This window comes from Lynx rufus, unplaced genomic scaffold (assembly GCF_022079265.1).
Source record: "Lynx rufus isolate CCGP_SWC_20201006 ecotype Redwood Valley unplaced genomic scaffold, mLynRuf1.p SCAF_1, whole genome shotgun sequence".
Classification (NCBI taxonomy): Eukaryota; Metazoa; Chordata; class Mammalia; order Carnivora; family Felidae; genus Lynx; species Lynx rufus.
Window position 1 is genome coordinate 82,398,263 of NW_025814823.1, and position 21,757 is coordinate 82,420,019.

Here is a 21,757-nt window from a genome sequence, read left to right on the forward strand (position 1 = left end):
AAGTCAGACTCTGCCATTCTTAAAGCTTACATACCTCTGTCCGCTTTATGTAATACAATAATTTCAAAAATCAGTTTTTAAAAATTAACCTTTCTAAAGAGAAATCACGTGCTGTGTGCACAGACCTCACGTAGATGCCGTGGCACAGAAAGGAAGGGATTTGGCGTTAACACTAGTGACAGTTTGCGGGTTTGGTCTTCATTTTCAATCAGCCGGTGAGCTGACGATCACAAACTCGGAGGTGTTCACGTGCTTTATTAAATATGCACATCTCACATTTTATAGGTTAAGATCTCAAGTAAAAATACATTTCTAGAAATCCATGACTTCATAGCCATAACTGAGTTACGGAGGACATAATTTTAAATCGGTCTTGAAAAACATTCACAACGAAGTGTACAGACGTCAAGTACTCTGGCACCAAACAGCAGGAAACAGCTCTGGAAATGAAGCCTCGGGGGCGACAGCGGACAGGGGTCCTGGTCAGCCCTGCGCCAGCAGCCTGGCCCTGCAGCTCTCGCGAAGCCTGGTGATGGTGGCCATGGACAAGCTCCCGGGCTCTGAAAATATTTTCTGGAACACAAAAGGAATTTGTTTAAAAAACCAGCAACAGGTGTTCAGCTCAGTGGCCCCCCCATACCCCCGCTGCTGCCCCAAGGGAAGGGCTTGCACGGCCCCTTCTCCTGCGGCCCTGAGCTGTAGCTGAGGGGTCCTGTGGCAGCTCTGAGGCCACTCAGGGCCCTCGGTGAGCGGCCGGAGTGTGGGAAGCCGGTGGAGCCTCAGACTGTTGTCTGCTGAGAACAGGGGCTTCGCGCTAAGAAAGATGTCCCCCGGGGGTTGGGGGGGGGTAGTATATGCGATCACATCTCTCCTGCATACTAATAATTTAACGATCACTTCTACAGTTACTGCTGAGAAATTCACGATTTACAAACCAGGCCAGATGTGAGGCTGGCAGTAAAAAGGTTTTGTTTTGTTTTGAAGAAATTAGAGGAATTCTTCCACAGGTACGTGTTATGCAGCACCTAGGCCGGGGCAGAGTGTTTACGGTCCTGAAGGGGGAATCAGTCAAGTCCTGTGAGCCCTGCTTACTCTCCAGAAAATTCTAGATGTTCTTGTGCGGGACTCTCTCTAGAGGGTACATGGGCTGCAGGTACCGCGCTTCGGGGAAGAAACCCGTGTTCCACTTTGCAGAGATCGCTGGGGAAGGTCCCCACGCCGGCCACCTCCCCAGCAGCTCCCGTCAGAGGGCCATGACGCACAGTGCTTCCCTCGGGTGGCTCACGGTACCGGCAGCCACTCGGCCTCCTGGGGTGCTTTAGAAACATTCGCACTGACTGAGCACCTACTGTGTGACCACCAGCGTGCACGATGCCAGTCAGAACCAGACGGCGCCAAAAGCGTCACGCGGAGGGAAGGCAGCCAGACAGCGACACGCGGACTCGCTGGTGTACCTGACACGTGCAGACAAGGCAAACCCGGATGGAAAGCAGACTGGTGGCTGCTGGGTGGGGGAGGGGCGGGCACTGGGTCCCTCGGGGGTGACGGCCACATCACCAGACCTCGAGCCGCCCATGCGCTAACAGGGAACAGAAAACCCCGTGTCACCCAGGAGGAGCCACCAGCAGCCGGAGCCCAGACGGGGCTGGTGGGGCCTCGTCCAAATCCCAGGCTCATGACCCTGCCCTCTGCCCTCTCTGGATGAGGCGTTGTGTCATGTGGGACGGGCTCCAAAGAGTTAGCTGCAGGCTTCTGACGGTCCCCAGCCGGTCACCAACTCTGTTGAGGCTGCTGAGCATGGCCAGTCCACCCGTCTGCCCGCCACTCGGAGAGCGCGTGTGGCCCTGGCGACTGGTCATCCCGTGGCCTAGAGTCCGGCTAGAATAGGACCCCTCGTTCCCCGTGCCTCAGGGCAGAGGCCCCGGCCTCTCTGCGCCTCTACCCAGGCCGCTCCCAAAGCCACCCCGCTCCGCGCTCCCACGTCCCCGCAGTGGGAGAAAGCCCTAGTGGTGCACTCTGGCCAGCGTCCTGATTCCAGGGCAGTCTGCCGTCAGAAGATCACCCGATTGTCCCCTGATGGCAGAGCCGGGGGCTTGCTACCTCCCGGGAGGTCGGGGGGAACAACTGGGCCACCTGCCTGCACTGATGGCTGGTTCAGGTGCCGAACAGAACCTGAAATCGGCCTCCGCAGAAGGCCTGTCGGTACGGCTCCTGCTCCGTTCGCTCAGCACACCAGAGTCATCTACACAGTCTGCACGAGGTCCAGGTCCCAGCACGGAGGCCCTGGCATCGGGGAGCTGCCCTTTGGGGCAGGACACACAACAGACACATGCGACCCCACTGGGGCCACGGAGAGCCATCTGGGACCAAAGACGCTGGCTACAGGAGAAGGGGTCAGATGGGTCTGCATTCCGACCCAGTGAACCTGGACCAGCCCGATGGGGGTCCCAGCAGGGGGGAGGCGAGGCCCAGAGGGGACACAGGGACAGGCAGGCTGGGGACGCCAGCACGCCTGGCCAGGCCGCTGCACCGGGAGCAGAGCCCCGACACTCACCCGCATGAAGGTGTGGCACTCGGTCACAAAGCTGCCTCGGGTGATCTCCTTGAACCGCTCGCAGGTGTCCGCCACACTGCTGGCTTCCAAAATAAACGCCTGGTGGTGCTTGATCAGGGTCAGGGCCACCCGGAAGAGAATCTTCGAGCCTTCACTGAACAGACAGTCCCAGATTCGGAGCACCGTCTGCGGACAAACAGAAATGGCGCGTCACCGGCTGGGGGCTCACACGGCCCTAGTCCCCACGAGGCACATGCCGCGCTCACCTCCACGGGCAGGACGTCCACGAACAGGCAGATGAACCAGCGTGACACGACCAGGGTCCACAGGACGCCGTGCCTGTCCATCAGGGCCGCCACCGCTGGCAGCTTGGTCCTCACCAGCTCCCCCAGGACCTCCTGGTCTGTCTTCAGGCCCAGCATTGCGGGGCTGTAGTAATCTGCCACACGAGGAGAGCAGGGCTGTGGCTGAGCGCCCTTCCCAGCAGAGGAGAGGGCGGCTCCCAAAGCGAGGCCGCGCCATGCACCGGTGAGAATCCGCCGGCGGGAAGCGTTTGCACGGCTGCGCTCATGGCGCCGAGAGGGGGAACACAAGCAAGTGTCCACTCAGACAAAGGGACAAAAGTGTGCCGTGTATGCGGGCGGAACTGTCCTCAGCCCCACAAGCAAGGGTGAGCCCCCAGGACGAGATGTGCGGACCAAAGCCAGACGCTGGACCAGTGCGGCTGAGATCCCTGCAGCCACCACACCCACAGACAGGACGTAGGACCGTGGGCCCCAGGGCTGGGGGTGCAGAGCTTCGGTCTGGGAAGATGAGAAAGCTCTGGGGACGGGCTCGTCAGTGTGAGCACACTGGTGCCCTCGCTGAGGGCCGGCCAGCAGCATGGACATGCCATCTGGCTAAGCAGGGGCCGCAGGACACAGGAGCAGGTGCGGGGACAGTGCTGACAGTGACCTGCACAGGACGGGGCCCTTGCTCTCAGAATCAGTCCCGCGTCCTCTCTCCACACTGGAGGGTCAAGTTCCTGGCATTCTAGAAGGGGCTGGACATCCCCACCCCTCTGACTGCAGGAGGACAGAGGCAGCCAGAGGCCTGGGCTCTCCTGTTCATCACAATGAGACCCGATAGCTTAAGTTGGAGAAATGCCTTAACCGAGTTCGTGGCCTGGGGGCCCCAGACCATAGGAGCACAGAAAGCACAGCCCACCAAGGTGACTTCACGGCCGCTCCGCTCCTCCCGCCCACAGGCCTGGGCACCGGCTGGCAGCTGGCGGTCCCCACTGGCTGGGACCACGCACTTGGACAGACAGCATGACGCTGCCCGTAGTGTGTCTTCTCCGAACGCATGTGTCCTCCCAGAGAACTTTTTTGCTCATTAAAGGCACGTATTATAGACTTTAATGCTTAGTTTTTGCTGTTAATGTGGTCTCTCAAAAATGAATAAACGTTAAAAAATTTAAAAACAGAACACCAAGGATTTTACAAGTTTTTCCTGCTCATATCCTCATTTTGCATCTATCATCTCTTCTTAAATTGAGCAACATCCTGGCCCCCCCAGGAGATGGAGCAAAGAGCCTCTGCAGTCCGTTCAGAGTGTCCTGCAAGCGACCCAGTTCTCCAAGTGACGCCCTGGGGCAGCCGGGGTTAAGCTTTCAGGCGCTAAGAGGGTTTGCTGAGCTCCCAACAAGGTGGCCTCACTCCTGGCCCCAGAGAGGCTTACAGCACCTTCCAAAAATAGACCCGACCAGCTCACACCCTGACTGCCCCGGGGCCTGGGGGTCACCAGGGCAGGAACCCCGAGACCTGACCTCCTCACCCTCCTGGCCGCGTCCGGCCCTGACGCCGAAGGCAGATGGAGCCCGGAGCCCGGGGCCCGCTCCTCTGGGCCGTCTGAGCAGAAGCACACCTCCGGGCCAGCATTCAGCTAAGCACAGGACAAGGAGCCTCCTCAGTAGGCCTGGCGGGGGCCTCGCCTCAGGGACAGCAGCCTTCTGCAAACAGCGCCCTGGCCACGTCAGCACATTGGAGGGCTGAGCCGGGCTGGGGCACAGATTTAGAACCAGCCCATCTTACTGCTGCCAGAGCTGGGATCCAAGGGGGTGCCATCTAATTCCAAAACCAATGCTCTCCAGCCCCCCAAAAGCAAAAGCACACCCCATGGGCACAGGGTACAGGCGGTGAGATACGGCCCGCAGGTAGGGCGACCCCCTAGGACAAGGTCGTCAAGAGGACACGGGAGACACACGGCAGCTCCAGTGGTGTTCACACCTTTGCTCTGCTTCCCAGGGCCCCTGAGTCTCCCCGACGGAAGGTGCCTTGGTCCTCCCTTGGACCACCTTCTGTCTTGAGCTGTGTTCAGAGGGGAAACAGATCACACCAGCTTGTCGGGACGCCAGGGTGTTAATTCACTGGGCTCTGCTCGATGTGACATCCCAGACGGCGCTCCGGTCCGTTCCTGAAGCCCGATGGCACCGTCAGCCAGGGCCTCACCCGCGTCTCTGCAGGCCCAGGAGGCCTGTTCCCTCATCCTTTCCCTGGATGCCTTGGTCCGAATGGTGACTGCTCAGGACAGCGGCCTGACCCGAGAGAGGCAGGCTGGGTGGAGGAAGGGCGGGGTCTGCATGTGGAGGCCAAGTTCAGGGCGTGCACACACCGTGTACTGGTGCTCCAGAACACGACTTCCCTCCCACGTCAGCTGTTCTGAAACAGGGGCGGCTCTGCTGGCCTAGTCACAGGTGTCCCTGCACCTTCTCGCTCGTGGGAGACCTCAGCCGGTCTTCCCAACTCTCAGCCACACAGGCCTCCTATTATTTCCTACTGAGCTGCTCCTACCCAGAGCGGTAGGGACCCTTCACGTGTGCGCTGTGTGATCACAGACACCATCTCTTTTCTGCTTTCCTTGCAAGGTCTTATCTCAAAGTCAGTTTTTAATTTTAACGTAATGAAAATTATCAATCTTGTCTCTTCTATTTTTGGAATTTTGTTCAAGACCTACCTCCCTCCTCAGCAATCACGAGGCTGTTCTCACATTTTCTGAGTGTCAAAGTTCCGCTTTTTCACGTGTCTTGAATCCACCTGGAGTAGGAATAGGGTTTTCCATGTACACAGGTGTCACAGAGGATGTTGCAAACGGCCATCTTTCCCTACTGATCGATATACCTCAAGCCCCAAGTCCCCCAGATTCATAGGTCGGAAGACCAATTGATTTCTGCGCTCTCGCCTCTGGTCTCCATACCGTTTCCTTGTAATGGCAGGACAGGACGTTAAATCTCCAATATTCCCTCAGGCCTCCCTGGTTCCCTAGATAAACCCTCCTCAGATAAAAGAACCACTGAGGTCCAAGCGGCTGATGTCACCACAAGTGTGATTTGCGCATGTGAGTGCTTCCATGAGATCTGTGTGACGGCCACATGGCACAAGCCCCACAACGTGAGCGGATGAGTGTGTCCTTTTCTGTTTTCTGAAAGATTTGTAAAGCACGCAGAAATTCTCCACACCTTCAAGGTTCGATGACAGTATTGCCATTTCAGACGGTCCACTTTCTCCTAAATCAGCTTTGTTAGGCAGTATTTTTCTCAAAATTTTCCACTTGGCCTCTTTGTCTTACTTGTATTCTCTTGAGATTCTTAAAAACCCCTGAAGATTTTCAAATTCCAGCACCCTTTCCATTTCCACGTATCTGTCCTGCCAGGCTCTGTCTGTTGTGTCGGTTTTTCCAGAGAACCAGCCTTCGTCTCGGCTCGTCTTTCTGACTGCTTCTGTTCTGACTTACCAGTCCTGGAAGCCTGTGCCGCGGGGAGGCCGGCACAGCTCAGCGTGTGTGACCAGCGTGCCACCTCCCGGGCCCCCTGCTTCTGTGTGACGAGGAAAGAAACTAGGGAGCAAGATGCTGGTGCCAGGCCAGCCTGCTTCCAGTGACCCACAGCAGTGCCTCTGCCCTCTCAGTCCTGATTGCAGTGTCGTCCGACGGGACGTCGCGAGGATGGGAAAGGACATTTCAGGGGCTAACACAAGCCTGTGCAGTCACCTGCCCTTCAGGGCCAGCCCAGAGCCCCTCTGTGACAATTTCAGGCTGTGCCATGGCTGCTGCTGCCCCCTCCCGCCTGTGTCTTCATTCGCTGAAACTTCCCAAGCCCCAGAGCAACCCGGGGATGTGACAGGTCTCAGTGGATACAGCTCAGCCATCGCTCCATCTGGAAGATCCCCTGACCAACCCCCCGCCCCGCCACTTCCTCGCCATTTCCCTGCACCTGCCGCTCAGGCCTCCCCAGGCAGAGCTGGGATGGTGAGATGTCATGCACATGGGGATGGTCTGCCCCTTGAAGGCGGCCTATCCAGGAGGGCTGCTGGCCGTGCCATGGCGAACAGTGGCACTGGAGTGTGAGGAGGCCCCATTCCGTAATGGTGCCACTCTGATTCACTCTGGTTCACTCTTTCGTGAGGCACGTGCCAACATCTGACGGCCACGGCATCTAAGGCTCGAGGGTCCTCATCTGTAAAGTGGATCAGTAGTTGGGCCCGTGTGGTACTGCTGTGCTGAGGCGAGACTCAGGACACGGAAACATGCTGTATGCTCCCAGGCAGAAATCACAGCCGACTCCTGCTGTGGTCACTGCGGGCACCCCGGAGCTGGGGCCAGCTCTCCAGGGTGGTGAGGGCGGTTCCAGCCCGACTTGAGGGCACGCATGCTGGAGGGGAGAACCAGAGCTCACCCGTCCAGTGGTCATGAGAACTCCCCGGGCTGCACATGCCCTGTGTAGCTATGCCCACCTCAGGCCAAGCACGAGGCTGGGTCTGGTCACCACCGTCGTGGCTGTGGAGGGCACAGGTCTTCTCCCACCCAAGACGGCTCTGGCCACTTCTCTTCCCAAAGCGATCAGTGTCCACACTGCATTACTAAAACCGGTGCTATTTATTAATCAATGAATTGGAAGGAATGATTCTCATCCCAATAACAGTTACAGCTGACAACGACTCACTCTTAGGACTGTTCTGAACTCTACAGGAAGCCGAGTGGACCTCTCACTGATTCTGGGCCCTGCGAGCCTCCACACAACGGGGCAGCCTGGGGACCAAGCCCAGCACCCGACACAGACAGTTCATGCTAAATTGCAGAACAGAGAGAGTGCAACCAGGGCCCAAACGGTCACAGGTGTGTTCAACCCACCAGGCAGTATTCTTCCCACGAGCGCGTCTAACAGCCAAAAGGATTTCTCTTCGCTCTTGGTTATGAGGACCAGGTAGCCTGCTATGAAGTTCATTCCCTGAAACAAGAAAACGGGTCCTGAGCCACCTCAAGCCACCTTCGGTGGCTATGACGCATTGCTAGTCCCTTGCTGTCCCCAAAACCACGCAATTCCGGAACGACCTTCTGGTGCAAGATCGAGATCTGCCCTCCAAGTGACACACACAGCACGAGAAGGCAGAAACACAAATCTGTGTGAAGAAGCTGTCGGGGTCACGGCCCTGGAGTCCACACTCAGACCCTCCTGGGGCTTCGGCCCCCCTACCACACCACTCAGACCCCCCTCAGGCCTCAGCCCCCCCCACCCCCGACCACACCACGGACCCCCCTTGGGCCTCACACCCCCCCTCCCCGCCCAACCACACCACTCAGACCCCCCTCAGGCCTCAGCCCCCCCCACCCCTGACCACACCACTCGGATCCCCCTTGGGCCTCGCACCCCCCCACTCCCCCACCCTGACCACGCCACTCAGACCCCCTCAGGTCTCAGCCCCCCGCCCTGACTACACCACTCGGACACCCCTCTGGCCTTGCACCCCCCATCCTCCCACCCTGACCACACCACTCAGATCCCCCTCGGGCCTCGCCCACCCCACCCCACCCCCGACCACACCACTCAGACCCCCCTTGGACCTCATCTCCCCCAACCCCCTGACCACACCACTCGGACCCCCCGCCTCGGGCCTCACAACCCCACCCCCCGACCACACAACTCAGAACCCCCTCGGGCCTTGCCCACCCCACCCCACCCCAACCACACCACTCAGACCCCCACAGGCTTCCCCCCCCCCACCCGAGACCACACCTCCTTCAGCCCGGATGACACCTACATCCAGCCTCTAAAGCAGGTGTTCCAACAGACACGAGTGCTCAAGTCTGCATCGGAGCAGATGCCAAGCCAACAGTGTATTTTGTAAAACCGCGAGAGCGTGGCGGGACGCTCAGGGCTGCAGACAGTTTCTATGAGGGAGACCGCCAGGGAGGCTCAGGGCACCTGCGAGCTGCAGGTGCAGGGCTCACCCACAGCGGGCCAGCGTCTGCGTGACTGCACTGCAGACGACTTCCACTTCCTTCCTTGTTCCCAATGCTTTCTAAAATGTGCCCTCCTCTAGTAACAGGGGGAAAATCCAGCCTCTGTCACCCAGTGTCACGCACGCCACCCAGGGAGAGGCCACGTGAAGAGGCAGGCACACGCCAGAGCTCTCCAGAGACCACGAGCGGCCGGGGCCTGGACAGACCACCCCTCAGCCGCGGGGGCACCAGCCTGCCCACACCCCGCCTCCGACCACGGAGAACAGACTCCCATTCCTGACACTCAGCTTGCAGACCTTGTCCCCGCGGCCGCGTGTGCACAGATACGGACAATGAGCTGCACATCGCGCTCACGCTTAAAGTTGTAAGGGTTGTTTTAACGCTGTTTTTAAAACCTACAAGAACAGCGAGTGGAATAACATAAAGATGGTTTCTTGGCTGCCCAGCCTCCCCGGCTCCCACAGGCCGGTCCTCGTCCAGGACGGCCAGTTACCCATCCTGACTTCCTCCCCTGGCACCGCGGGCAGGCTCCAGGGCACTGAGAAAACAGCCTGTCTGGCCTGCGCCTTTGCTGCTGTCTTTGCAAGATGCTCTGCCCCTCCCGTCACTGCAGCCATGGCCCCCCAACCCAGCCGCCGAGCCCCTGGAGCCTCGCCTGAGAGGGTGGGCTACAAAGTCCCCACGCAGATCCCAGCACCCTTGGGAAGCCCTAGAAGCAGGAGCACCAAAGCGGGAAGCAGAACTCCAGGCACCCAAGCAGCCAGCACACTGGCAGGCCTCCAGCCCCTCAGGCCCACACGGGACGTCCCGCATCCCCTGCAGGCTCGCCAATGGCACTTCTGTGGCTCCACACGTGGGCCCTTGTCTTTCCCTCCCTGACACCCCAGACAGTGCATGTCCTCACAAGGTGACAGGAACTGGCAGGTGAGGATGCAGGCTGTCCCCTTCATCGCAGGGGAAGATCTGACTCCCAGAAATAGCATGGGAGGAGCGCCCCACACACACCCCGCACTGAGCCCAGCAGGTGCTAGTCACTCATTCAGTACCTACAGCCCTGAGGCCACTTAAGTGACCTCCTACCTTCCCCGCCCTCCCCTTCTGACATCAAAATAAGTCATTAAGCATATGTTTCACCACTTTTCCACCTGGGGAATGTGTCAAAGTCACAGGCACCATGACTAGGGAGCCCGTGAACAGGGTTAGTGCATCCTTGCTGGCCGCTGTCACCTTCCCTTGGGGGCTCACCTGGCAGTACCCCACACCTTGGTTGTGGCGCCCATAGGCCACCAGCACGTTGTACAGGGTCTTTTGTAAACAGGGATCCGCGCTCTTCCGGAATTTCACGTTGTCCGGGAAGGTCCTGTTCATATCTGCAGGGAAATTCACAACACAGGATTACCCAAGACCGGCCTGTGATGTAACCCTCATGTCTACCACAGGGGGTACCCCGAATCCCACCTGGCAGGTGTGAGCAAAGGTTTCGACCCTGGTCGCCCTTGTGGACAAGCCCCTGCCACGTCCACGGTTGAGGCCACAGCAAAGGGAGTCAGGACTGAAGAGGAGGGTATCCCGCTTCTCCTCACAGCCCCCGCCATGCAGCCTGTCTGTACCCCCCTCCCAACACCCCCCACCCCAGCCAGGGGGTTGTTTAACTCTAGGACCACAGGCAACACAAAACTGGAAAATCTTTCCAGTTGTGGAAAGGCAGAACACCCCGAGAATCCCTCAGAGACAAACGGCAAAACCGGACACTGAGAAGTGAATGAACTGTCTGCTCATCAGAACCTGCGTCCTCCTCACCGGCGCTGTGGGAACCTCCCGCAGACCTGACCCTGATTCTGTGAGCTAGCCCACACACGGGCAGAAGGAGGGAGGTGTGGGTGCATGACACAAGTACTTCTTTTTTCTGACCTAGTGACCCCACTTGGATTAGATTAGTGGTGTGTCTGCCGCTGGGCTATGGCTGATGACTGGAACGGACCTGCTGTGCAGGCCCCTCGGCCCCCACACAGCTTTCGGGCAGCGCTCCTGGGCCTCCCTCTGGTCTCCGAGCCGCACCTCTGCTTATAAAAGAACTGACCTAAGCAGAACAGGAAGTATTAGTGCCTCAAAGGACGTTATTTGCCATTGTGTGTTTGTTTACAAAAATGTTTTTTTCTTGGAATTCTAAATATCCCAAAAACTTAGAATCCACCAGGAGTTTAGCGGTGTTTTGGTTTTGGTTTTCTTGTTTGTTTTTTTTACTAATTCAGACTCTGAGTGACCAGTCCCAAGCCCATTCTCATTCTTACCCTTGATTAGGAGATGTTTTGAAATTTTTCCCTGGGACAGCCCCTCCTTCCCACCTCAGAGGTGGGTGGGACAGGGACGTCCAGTCTGCGCATGCACCCTATGAATACTCCACTGCGCTGTCCCTGCAGAGCAATTTCTCCAGACCCCTCAAGAAAACAGACAGAACGACGATGGTCCAGCAGGTCCGCTGCTGGGCACACGCCAAGAGACTGGAAAGCAGGGACTCAGAGAAATCTCCGTGTAGCCATGCTCGTAACAGCAAACCCACAAAAGGAGAGGCAGCGACCCCAGCGCGCATCAGCGGAGAACAGAACAGACCAACAAAACAGGGTCTGTCCTCACAGCCAACAGGACCCGGCCCTGAAAAGGAAGCATTCTGACGCCTGTTGCCATGTGGATGTGCCTCCAGGGCCCCTCACCAGGGTAAGCGAGCCAGACACGACAGGATGGTGGGCCGGGGGCTGGGGAGAGGCTGACACTCCATGGGGACGGGGTTTCGGTTTGGGAAGGTGGAACAGTAAATTCTATTATGCATGTTTTACCACAATAAGACATTTTTATCCAAAAACACCGGCACTAAAACAGAGCCTTTCAGTTCATTTTTCAAACCAACAGCAACACTCTGTTTTCCTTGACACGCGTGGCCTCTGTGCAAGGGACCCCCTCCCCGGGCTGGGGACACTCCCCAGTCTCACCGCCAACAGGGAGTCCCACCTCTCAGCACACTCAATTAATTGGGCTTTAATTATTTTATATTTAAGGGTGTATTTCTCAAAAGCAAAATCAGACGGTCAGTCACACTTCCTAAGAATCTAAATTATTCAGTTTATAAGGGTTAAACGTTTGTTTTGAGCACTTGGAACATCTAAGAGCTCGTGAGCCTGTGTGGTCACTGAGAGTGCCTGGGGCACCGTCGGCACCCAGAGCTCGACACCAGCCACACATCCCCGCGTGTGTCCCTAAGTCCCAGGGCGCTGCCATCAGCACAAAGCCCTCCCAGCGATTACCCTCCGGTCATGACTGCCGGCTCAGAGCCTGCAGCAAGGTCTTCTTGCAGAAACCGGCCCTGCCCTTGCCCCTGCCCTTGCCCCTGACCTTCCCAGCTGGCTGGCGTCTAGTGTTTGCTGAATCAGTGAAAAACACTGTTCTCCCCTCACGAATGTTCAAGGTTTGATTTTCCCATAAGAAAAATAAAATTCCAAATTAAAAGCAGTGGGCAATCTGTAACAGCGCAAGTTCCCTCCTGGGGGGCTGCGTGCCCCCCGCGCCCGCCCGCAACTCACCTGTCCGGATGGCCTCCTCCAGCCTGCCGCTGCACTCTCCCTGCAGTAGCCGGTGGTAATAGCCGGGGTTCTGGTCCATCCGGGCCTGGGCTCCGCTCACCCCCATCCAGACGTGGGCCCGGTGCTCCAGGGGGACACCTTTCCGGATATAGCGCTTCACTGAAATGGAAAGCAGGGGCTGCAGTCAGGGACAGACCAGTGTGGCCTGGGGTCAGAGCCTGGCAGAGCCTGAGAGCAAAGGGCACGACCTCAATGCTTTTGCCTGGCTTCTCCCATGTCAAACATGAGAAGACGCAGAACTTTGCACATGCCCACCCAGATGGCTGCGTGCACTCCTTACAGACCGTTCTCCTGCACGGGGCAGCCCCCCGTCCTCCCTCACCATCAGCACACCGTGCGGGAGGCAGTGGGCCAGGCCCCTAGGGCCAGGATCAGTCACTGCAGCCCAAGGCGGCCCCACAAGCTCTACACACAGGAGATGCCCGGAAGGCCGGAGGCACAGAAGCTGCACCAAGTGAGGGGACACGAGGCATGAAGCAGAAGCGAGGGCCAGAGGGACAGCTGTGGGCACGGACAGAGGCGCAGGTGCATGGTCCAGCCCTGGAGGTGACAAGGGACTGCAGGGTCCCAGGCTGGGAGCCTGTGTGACCCCCTGGCGGGGGACTCAGCGGCCGGTGTTTGTGTCCTGTTCTGCACTTGACTTGTGTCAGTGGAGAGCTACTTCCTTTGGGAGGGATATTTTACTGAAAATAAATACATGAGAAAGGAATCATCGATTGTCTAGCGACCATAGAAACACGTAGGAAAAGAAGCCAAGAACCACAAGCTACCTCAGGTAACAACTTGCTCACTCGTTTCCCAGGTAAACAGGAAAGATTTGTGAGACGATGTTCAAGTGAATTACAGGAAGCCAGGGGTGCAACACCATGCTTTTAATGACCTCAGTTTAACCCTCAAAACCGTTCACCGAAGGAAATACTCAAAACTTTATTATTTTCCTTCCATATTACATTACAAATACCATTTTTATTTTCTTTTTTAATGTTTATTTTATTTTTGAGACAGAGACAGAGCAAGAGCGGAGGAGGGGCAGAGAAAGAGGGAGACACAGAATCCAAAGTAGGCTCCAGGCTCCGAGCTCTCGGCACAGAGCCCGACGCGGGGCTTGAACTCACAAACCAGGAGATCACGACCTGAGCTGAAGTCGGACGCTTAACCAATGGAGCCCCCCAGGCGCCCCACAATACCATTTTTAAAAAAAGAAATGCATTAGGGGTGCCTGGGTGGCTCAGTTGGTTGAGCATCCGACTTAAGCTCAGATCATGATCTCACAGCTCATGAGTTCGAGCCCCGCATCGGGCTCTGTGCCGACAGCTCAGAGCCTGGAGCCTACTTTGGATTCTGTGTCTCTCTCCCTCTCTCTCTCTACCCTCCTCTGCTCATGCTCTGTCTCTGTCTCAAAAAATAAACATTAAAAAAATGCATTTTAAGAAAAAACAAAAGGCCGTACAATCAAAGAAAGTCCACGATCTGCTACAAGGAGAAAAGCATCTGTGGCGCCAGCTGCGTATCACAGAAAACTGCGGTAGGAAGAGCTGCCACGGAAAGCACTGATAAAGCTCCGCTAACTCGCACTCTGCGCTAACCCACCACGGATGCGGCCTCAGCCGAAGCTTCCAGAGGGCGCATGTGGGCAGGAAAGGCCCAGCAGGTGCGTGCGGGATGAGGGGCGGAAGCCACAGGGAGTAGAGACCCTCTGGGGCGTCCCCACGCTGGTGAGGTCACGTGAACCGAGGACACTAGCCACTGGGGCCGCCTTGCCTCCAGCCTGCCGCGCTTTCTGCCGGAGCTGGGCGGGGGTCTCCGGCCGCAGGGAGCCAGGCAGATGCTGCGGCCACCCCCAGGGGCCAGTCCGCGGCCGGGGATGCCTAACTTGAAGACGTGCAAAGGGGGGACACGCAGACCCCAGGCTGCCTCCAGCCCAACTGACGCCTGGAACCACAACAATCCCCAGGGGGACCAGAGGAGCCGCCGAGTGGGGGGCTCACCTCCGACCTCACGCCCCACTCGCAGGCAGCGGAGCATAAGGAAACTCCAGAAATAACCACAGGAGCAGAGCTGACTGCGTTTCAACAGTGTTGCAAAGGAAAGTCTTGCGGGCAGAAGGGGCAAAACAGTCTTTCCGAGGAAGGCTCACAGCAGGGCACGAGGGAACCGGGTCACCGTGGGCAGAGCTCGGCCACGGGGGTGGGGGGGTGAGACCCACACTCGGCTCCAAGCCCACAACCCTGCTTCAGGAAAGCCTCAATGCTCACAGGTGCTTGCACGGCTGTTTATACCATCGGCTCAAAGGTCCTGCAGCTGCCGAACGTGGTCCCGGGAGAGCGAGGTGTTCCTCAGCAAGGAGGCAAGAAGGACGGGATCCCCCAGATCAGGGCACAGGGGAGCCGGCCTCACAGGCCTGGGGCCGTGGGGCCCGCTGGCGGGACACTCTCAGAGGCCCCAGCGCCCAGGCGGCGCACGGGGCCCACAGGGGCAGCAGGAGCAAGTGTTTAAGGACGTGGGCTGGTTTCAGTCTTGAGGGGACACGAACCTCCCCATGAACTCACAGAAGTATAACTAGTAAGAGCGTATTTCACTACAAAATAAATTTGTAAGTAGAAAAAAAAGGCACCTGTAAGATGCTTAAACGCCTCACTGGAGTCGGACACTGGGTTCTACTGGGACCCGCAGGCCCCGCCTGGAGGAGGCCTCAGTTTCCTCGTCAGACGGGGGTGAAGCACGGGGCCCCGGCCTAAGATCCAGGTGGCCGAGGAGGCTGAGCTGTGTCAACAGCTTCCAGGGACAAAGGCTGTTGCCACTGACCCCTTCCTCAGGGCAGGACTTGTCCGGCAGCATTCCTGACCTTGGGAAGATGAGGAGGGCATCTCTTTAAACAAGGTGGACCCCAGACAAATCACTTCCAACTGTCTGTCCCAACAAAGTTAAGCAAATCCCTGTATTTATTGGTATTTGCCTTTGGAAAGAGGTGTTTGCAACTTAATTCTAACTTAGATGCTGCTGACATTTGCAGCTACTAGGAAAGAGCTGAGACCCTGCAGAAGGCAGTGCAGCATCCGCCCTCAGACGGGACGTGAGCTGGAGCAATGGCTGGGCCAGGGCAGGACTGAATTCGTTCTTCTAGGCTACGGGAGAAGGATCGACCTGTCTCACGTGCTCCTGGTGGGTATTTGCTATGGACAAAAAAGAAAACAAAGAGGAAACACTGGTTGTGTCCACATGTGGCAGAATCGGGCCAGTGAGTTCTGGTGACCACCTAGAGACATGCTGATGCCAAGATTCGGAGGTGACCGTGTTATTGGTGACAGGAAGGCAGGCATCCAGACAAAAGTCCCCCAAAACAGAAAACTACACAGGACAACGAAGCAACAAGACCCGGTCACTGAGGTCACAGAACGATGCCCACCAAGGCCCTTCCCCCCTGGGATGTCATGGTCCCTGCAGGACAGTCAGCTGAGTGTGACTACAGAACTGGACTCTCATTTCTGGAATAACTCGTCCACTCCTGTCTGTGCCACACAGCCACTCCCACAGAGCCGCACAGGTGCTGACAGGCTCCCCAACCGTCCTGCCCCAAAACCACACCAGCACCAGCCACGACACCCGGGGCCGCTGAACCCTATGAACCACACACCTCTTGCAGACTGACCTGTGCTTCTGTTTCCTGAGGGAACACCAGGCCGCCCTCCCCCAGGCCCGAGGCTCATCGCAAAGCTGACACTCTGGCTTCCAAACCTGTTTTGCCCCTCTCTTTACCGCAGTCACAGTCTGTTATGTAAGTCAAGGAAATGTTAAAACAAAAAGAGAATTCTTTCAGTAAACCAAACTGAAATTCTTAGAGCTCACAGACACCAGTGCTCAAAGAAAGTAGGAGCAGAAACCAGATAAGACCTTTGAACCAAGGAAGACAACTGGAAAAGACAGGAAGGGCGAGCATCTGGAAGGTTCTGCACACTGAACAGAACAGATGCTGGAAAAGAGACACTTGGCGCCACATGCGGCTTAGGACAGAGATGCTGAGGGTCCTCCAAAGGGAAGGACAGGGAAAGGCTAGAACCAGATGGTAACACCACAGACAGGGCCACTGAGGCGCAGGCACGTCTCAGTGACTGCGTGCTACCAGCCTCCGGGTCCAGGGTCAGCCACGGGAGGCTTCTCCCGCGTTCCCGCCAACTCCCGGCCTGCGGGGCCAGCCGCCACATTTGCACACGTGCGTGGGAGACGCATGGTGCTGTCAGCAATGGCCTCTGCCTGACCCAACAGCTGGGCCAGGAGGAGAGCCCCTGGTACTTCACGTGATGCAGATTTTCACTATGGATCCAAATTAGCTTTACTTTTATACACTTGTATTTTTTAAAAACAAAAGACCAATCAACTCTTAAGAATAAACAGAAAGGAGAATAAAGGCAGACATGCCAATGGAAACAGAGGCGACGCAGGGATGGGCGCTGGGGGATGATCCCTGCAGGGAGCGCACAGGGCGCTGGCAGCATCCAAGGTCTGCCTGGCAACAGGGGACCAGCCTGAGGCCCCTCCTGGCCCTTTGGACTGTGTGAACTGCTAGTTCACCTGAGTCGCTCCTGAACACTCCCCCAGCAGTAACAGCCCTGAGGAGGGCCCCTGGTCAAGGGAGAGGCAGGTGGGTGGTGGGGCCCAGAGTTGAGAAAGAGCCTCTCTCCCTCCTCCCTGAGCGCCCCACCCCCAAGATCAACCTGTCCCCACCAACCCTGTGCAACTTCACTATGTACTGGGGCTGCTCTGGGCCTTAGTTCACCAACCCCTTTGAAAGCAAAACTTGACCTTGTCACACCCTCTTGCTTAAAAACCCTTTTACTGGAGCCCCTGGGTGGCTCAGTCAGTCGAGCGTCCACCCAACATTTAATTTCGGCTCAGGTCACGATCCCAGGATTGTGGGATGCAGCCCCACATCAGCACGCTTGGGATTTTCTCTCTCCTTCTGACTCTTTACCCCACCTGAACTCGAGCTCTCTGTCTCTCTCTCTCTCTCAAAAGTGAATTAAAAAAAAACAAAAAACTCTTACAGCTGGCCTCTCTCTGCCCAGTCATGTGATGGAGCCCTGGGCCCAAGACCAGAACGCTCTCATTACGTCCCCTCTACCAGTCACACAGCTCTGTCCCTGCCGCTGACCTCTGCCCTCACCGTTCTTGGTCACCAAAGCCATATCTCAGAAAGCCCTACCCTTATCTTGAGTCCCGGAAGCATACACCTCCCAAGGGCCTCACCACATTCGGGCAGGTCCCCACCGTCTCCTTATCTGCGGCCTGGGGAAAACACTCCATTCATTCAACAAACGTTGAAGCAAGTGTAGAGGCCAACGCTGGGGCAGGGAGGGGAATGTGATTCCCAGAGGAAAGCAAACCACACCAGAAACCAGACGAGCAGCCAGAGGTCAACACAGGCGGGACAGGGCAGGGGCTGGCTTCTGTGGCGGTGTGGAAGCCTGCCCTCCCAGACCCGCAGGAGGGAGAGCGCCAGGGAGGGCAGGCCTGGAGGAGGCGCCAGGCCCAGAGAGAGCTGGGCTGGGCAGGCCACCGGGCAGGGGCTTCCGCGCTGAGGCAGGGAGGGGGGGAGAGGCGGGGAGGGACGGAGACCCCGCCCCTCAGAACCAGCTCTGGCCGGTCCGCGGCCCCCGACCCACCTGTACCGCTCTTCTGGACACCTCCGCCCCCCTTCAAAAGTTTGGACCATTTCATCGCTCTTCTAGTGAGTATCACCAGGTAGGCGGAAAAAAACTCCTCATAAGCTGCATAATCAAAGTCTTCGGGCCTTTCAAACCCGTACGGATCGATCCTGCAACGAGAAGAAAAGGAACCTGTAAGCCCTAAATAAAGTTTCGCGCGCGCACTGGGTCCCCGCGGGGACGAGGCCGCGTGCGCGCGTGGGGGCGGCGACGCGACGGGAACCGCGACCGACCCGCGGGCGGGGGGCGGCGCGCCCCGGCCCTCCCCGCCGCTCCCCACCCACTCGCACCCCACAACCCAGGTCCCCATCCCGCACCCCACACCCCAGGCTGGCCGAGGCGCGCCCCGGCCCCCACGCGCCCACCTGGGGACCCGGTCCCGGGGGCGCCCCGCAGGCTCCATGCCGGGAGGGCGGGGAGGGGGCGCCCGGGGGCGCGGGGACCGCGGGGCGCACGCCGAGGGGTACGAGTCTCCCTCCCTGGACCGGAGCGCGTGTCCTTCCGCCGGGCCGCGGGCGCGGGAGGCGGGGCGGGGGGCGGGGCCCGAGGGATGAGCAGCGGGAGGGAGAGGGGCGGGGCTGCACCTGCTCCCGCGGCCCCCGCGGAGGGCGGTGTCCGGAGCTGCTGGAGCTGGGAGCGTGGGAGGTGTTAAGCCCGGAGGGAGGGGTGCGGGATGGGAGGCTGGGGTCGGGATCAGGGGGCCACGGGGGGCGGTCTGGAGCGCAAGGTGTGCGTCCCGCCGCCCCCCCCCCCCCCCCCGGGCTGGCTGGCTGGCTGGCTGGGTGGGCGGGCGGTATTTCCTGGTAGGTCACTCCGTTCAGGCCTCCCGGGCTTTGAGCAAAGGCGGGAGATAGAGTTGAGGTTCTCCTGAGATACCTTCAAACTTCAGTGCCTGGCCGATCCGAAGGTCAGCGCTCTGACCTATGAGCCCTATTTTAATTTTCCTTGTGCCGGAAAAGAGCAAGTCTTACTTTTCACTTGTTTTTTTCAGTCTTCACTTCAGACCTGAGAACAGCGTATAATCCCTGCACCCACCTGGGGACCTGCCCTGTTCCTTCCTGCCTCCCCAAACCCGGCTGGGGAGGGGGTCCCGAGTTCCAGTCCTGCCCTGACTGCCTGGGAAAGCCCCCACCCTGCCAGGGGTCACATGGTCACGGGAATTGGCTGGCTGTGCACCACCCTGCAGGATGGTCATCTGGGGTGACTGGGGGTTCACAGCTCAGGGGGCGCCCCCACAGGGGGCAGAACGGGGGGGTTCCCTATTCAGCCACCCCTCCAATAACGTGTTCAGAATCTTGGGCGTGTGAGTCAAGGCCAGGTGCTGTCTGCAATCTTATTCCTCAGGGCGAGGGGGAGGGGAGTCACCAGCAAAACTAAAGGCATCAAGGCACGCCCTGAGCAGTCCTGGGGCCCTGACGCCCTGAGCCCTGCAGGGGCAGCCCTGGGAGCCAGCACCATTACTCTCCTGAGATTTCAACACTGGGGCGTGAAAACCTTGTCAAATCAGGGAGACCACAGAAAATTTGCCAGAACTATGTTGTGAATTTTGGTTTACAAATGTGGTGAGAAAGTGGGTATTTAAAGTTCTTTGAATTTTGGATTTAAGGCACTTCGTAGCCTCAGCCCTCCTCACCCCAAGGGTCCTTTTTGAAACAATGAGCCCAAGCAGGAAGACGCTTTCTCTGAGCCCCAGAGCCCAGTCCACCTGTGACCAGCCCTGTCCGAGGAAATGCCTTTCTGGGGCACGTGTGTACTTTCTCGTGAGAAGTGCCTGTGGGCCACATAGAGACGTGGCTGCGCCCCCCACACGTCTACCCGAGGTTTACTGGACCTGCAGGCAGCCGACACGGCTCGGAGCTGATCCGTCCAGGGCTAAGAAGAGAGCCTGCAGGGGAGCCCGCAGGACCCCCCCCCCCGACCCCCTGCCGCCAGCCATCGTCAGGCTTCTGCGGACCCTGGGGGGCTGTAGGGAATTTAGGGTCCCCTGGACCTAACCGCAAAGGCCAGTTCTGCCAGCGTCCTGGTGCCACAGCTTAGTGCAGTGCCCTTTGTAAGCCCCCCCCCCCCCCGGTCCCTGCTCTGACCTCCTCGGGACACTCAACAAGGGTACTTTCTTGTGTGACATTCAAGTCGGCAGACGGGGTGACTTATCTTCACACCAACATGGAGTCTCCCCTGGCCCACGCCTTGCGCACCTGCTCATCTTCCTTTGGCGGGTTTCTCTCCCCACCTGGATGGCTGCTACCAGCCAAAGGGAAAGACTCCCTGAAGCCCCCCCACCCACCCTTCCAACTCTTCTCTGGGGCTAAACCCCGTTTCCTGCTTCCTGTCGCCGGGCCTACTAGCAAGCTGATGCTCCTGCCCCCACTTCTCTGGCACTCAGCACCCCCGCTTCCATCCCACCCAGCAGTCCCGGGACACGCCTGTCTCCTTGCCTGCAGGTTCCCCTCCTCTCTTGATGGGGGTCAGGATCCGGCCTCACTCCCTGCCACACACTTTGTCACAACTGCCTGAAGAGCAGCATGGCCTTGGCTCTGATGCCCCCGCAGGAAACCCAGGCCACAGGACACGTGCACTTGGGCTTGAGCGTGATGGCGGTACCCCTGGCAGGTGTGTTGGGGCCAGATGACACGGGAGGACGGGCATCCTGTGTGGGGGCAAGCGAGGTAAGAGCGGCCAGCCCAGGAAGTAGGGGAGGGAAGAGGATGAGGAGGCCCAGGTGGCCAGGACGGCAGCGGCCAGAGGGCAGGAAGCAGAGGGCTGCCGGCCCAGGGTCTGCCTGAGCCTCCCCTTGGGAACAGGAGGTAGTGCGCACTGTGCCCTCCAAGTACCTCCGTCCACATGCCCAGGGCTGAGTTCCCTGGGCACCCTCCCTGCCAGAACCCTTCCCTCAGAGCTGGCAGCCAGAGCGCTGAGCCGTCCTCCCTGGAGACCCGCAGGCTGTCACTCGCCAGGTACCACCACGGCCCCCTGCCACGTCCCCAAGTTTCTGTGCAGGCCGAGCCTCAGCAGTGGAGGTGGGTGGACACCCCGGCGACACTGCCCAGACGGGGACCCTGACCCAGAGAGCGGCCGTGGGAGCCCGAGGCTGCATTTCTGCCGAGCCCCGGATGTGGGTGCTGGTCCCCAGCCGGGGCCTGTACCACAGCGTGACCCCACATTCAGCGAGGGCTGCGGGGGTCGACTGATTCAGTTGAAAAGAGCTGGAGAGACGTGACCACCAGATGCAACATGGCCACACCCAGGAAGACCCTGCAGTGGCGGGGGTGGGGGCGGGGGGCGAGACTGGGCGAGGACTGGGAGGCAGATGGACAAGGGAACATTAGTGACGCTGGTGTGTCCCGGTAGTGAGGTGGTGTGTGTGTGTGTGTGTGCGCGCTCGCGCGCGTGTGTGTGTGTGTGTATTACTGGGGGCTGACACAGCTGAGCCCTAGGAAACAGTGGAGGTTAACACGCCCCCTGTGTATCCTGCTAAAGAGATCCCCACGGGGAGCCCTCTCCTGGGGTGCAGGTGAGACTCGGGGTCCCCTGCTTATCCGGGACCAGCCAGACTCTGCCCCCTACACCCCTCCTTTGCTCCAGCAGTAATG

At 58.6% G+C, this 21,757-nt stretch overlaps 1 protein-coding gene across 2 annotated transcripts; it reads right to left on the minus strand.

Annotated features, from left to right (window-relative positions):
- Positions 1–272: 272 nt before the first annotated feature.
- On the minus strand, positions 273–18,582 carry GRTP1 (growth hormone regulated TBC protein 1). 2 transcript variants are annotated; one of them, XM_047082008.1, is made up of 8 exons: positions 18,533–18,582; positions 18,126–18,277; positions 12,406–12,564; positions 10,076–10,200; positions 7,721–7,817; positions 2,821–2,993; positions 2,555–2,740; positions 484–573 (listed from the first exon to the last, which is right to left on the minus strand). In XM_047082008.1, the coding sequence occupies exons 1-8, from the start codon at positions 18,568–18,570 to the stop codon at positions 484–486; spliced, it is 1,020 nt and encodes a 339-aa protein (XP_046937964.1). In that variant the 5' UTR covers positions 18,571–18,582. The 2 variants fall into 2 exon arrangements, with proteins under 2 accessions (XP_046937956.1, XP_046937964.1); XM_047082000.1 differs by lacking the exons at positions 2,555–2,740; positions 2,821–2,993 and having other exon boundaries at positions 273–573.
- Positions 18,583–21,757: the final 3,175 nt, after the last annotated feature.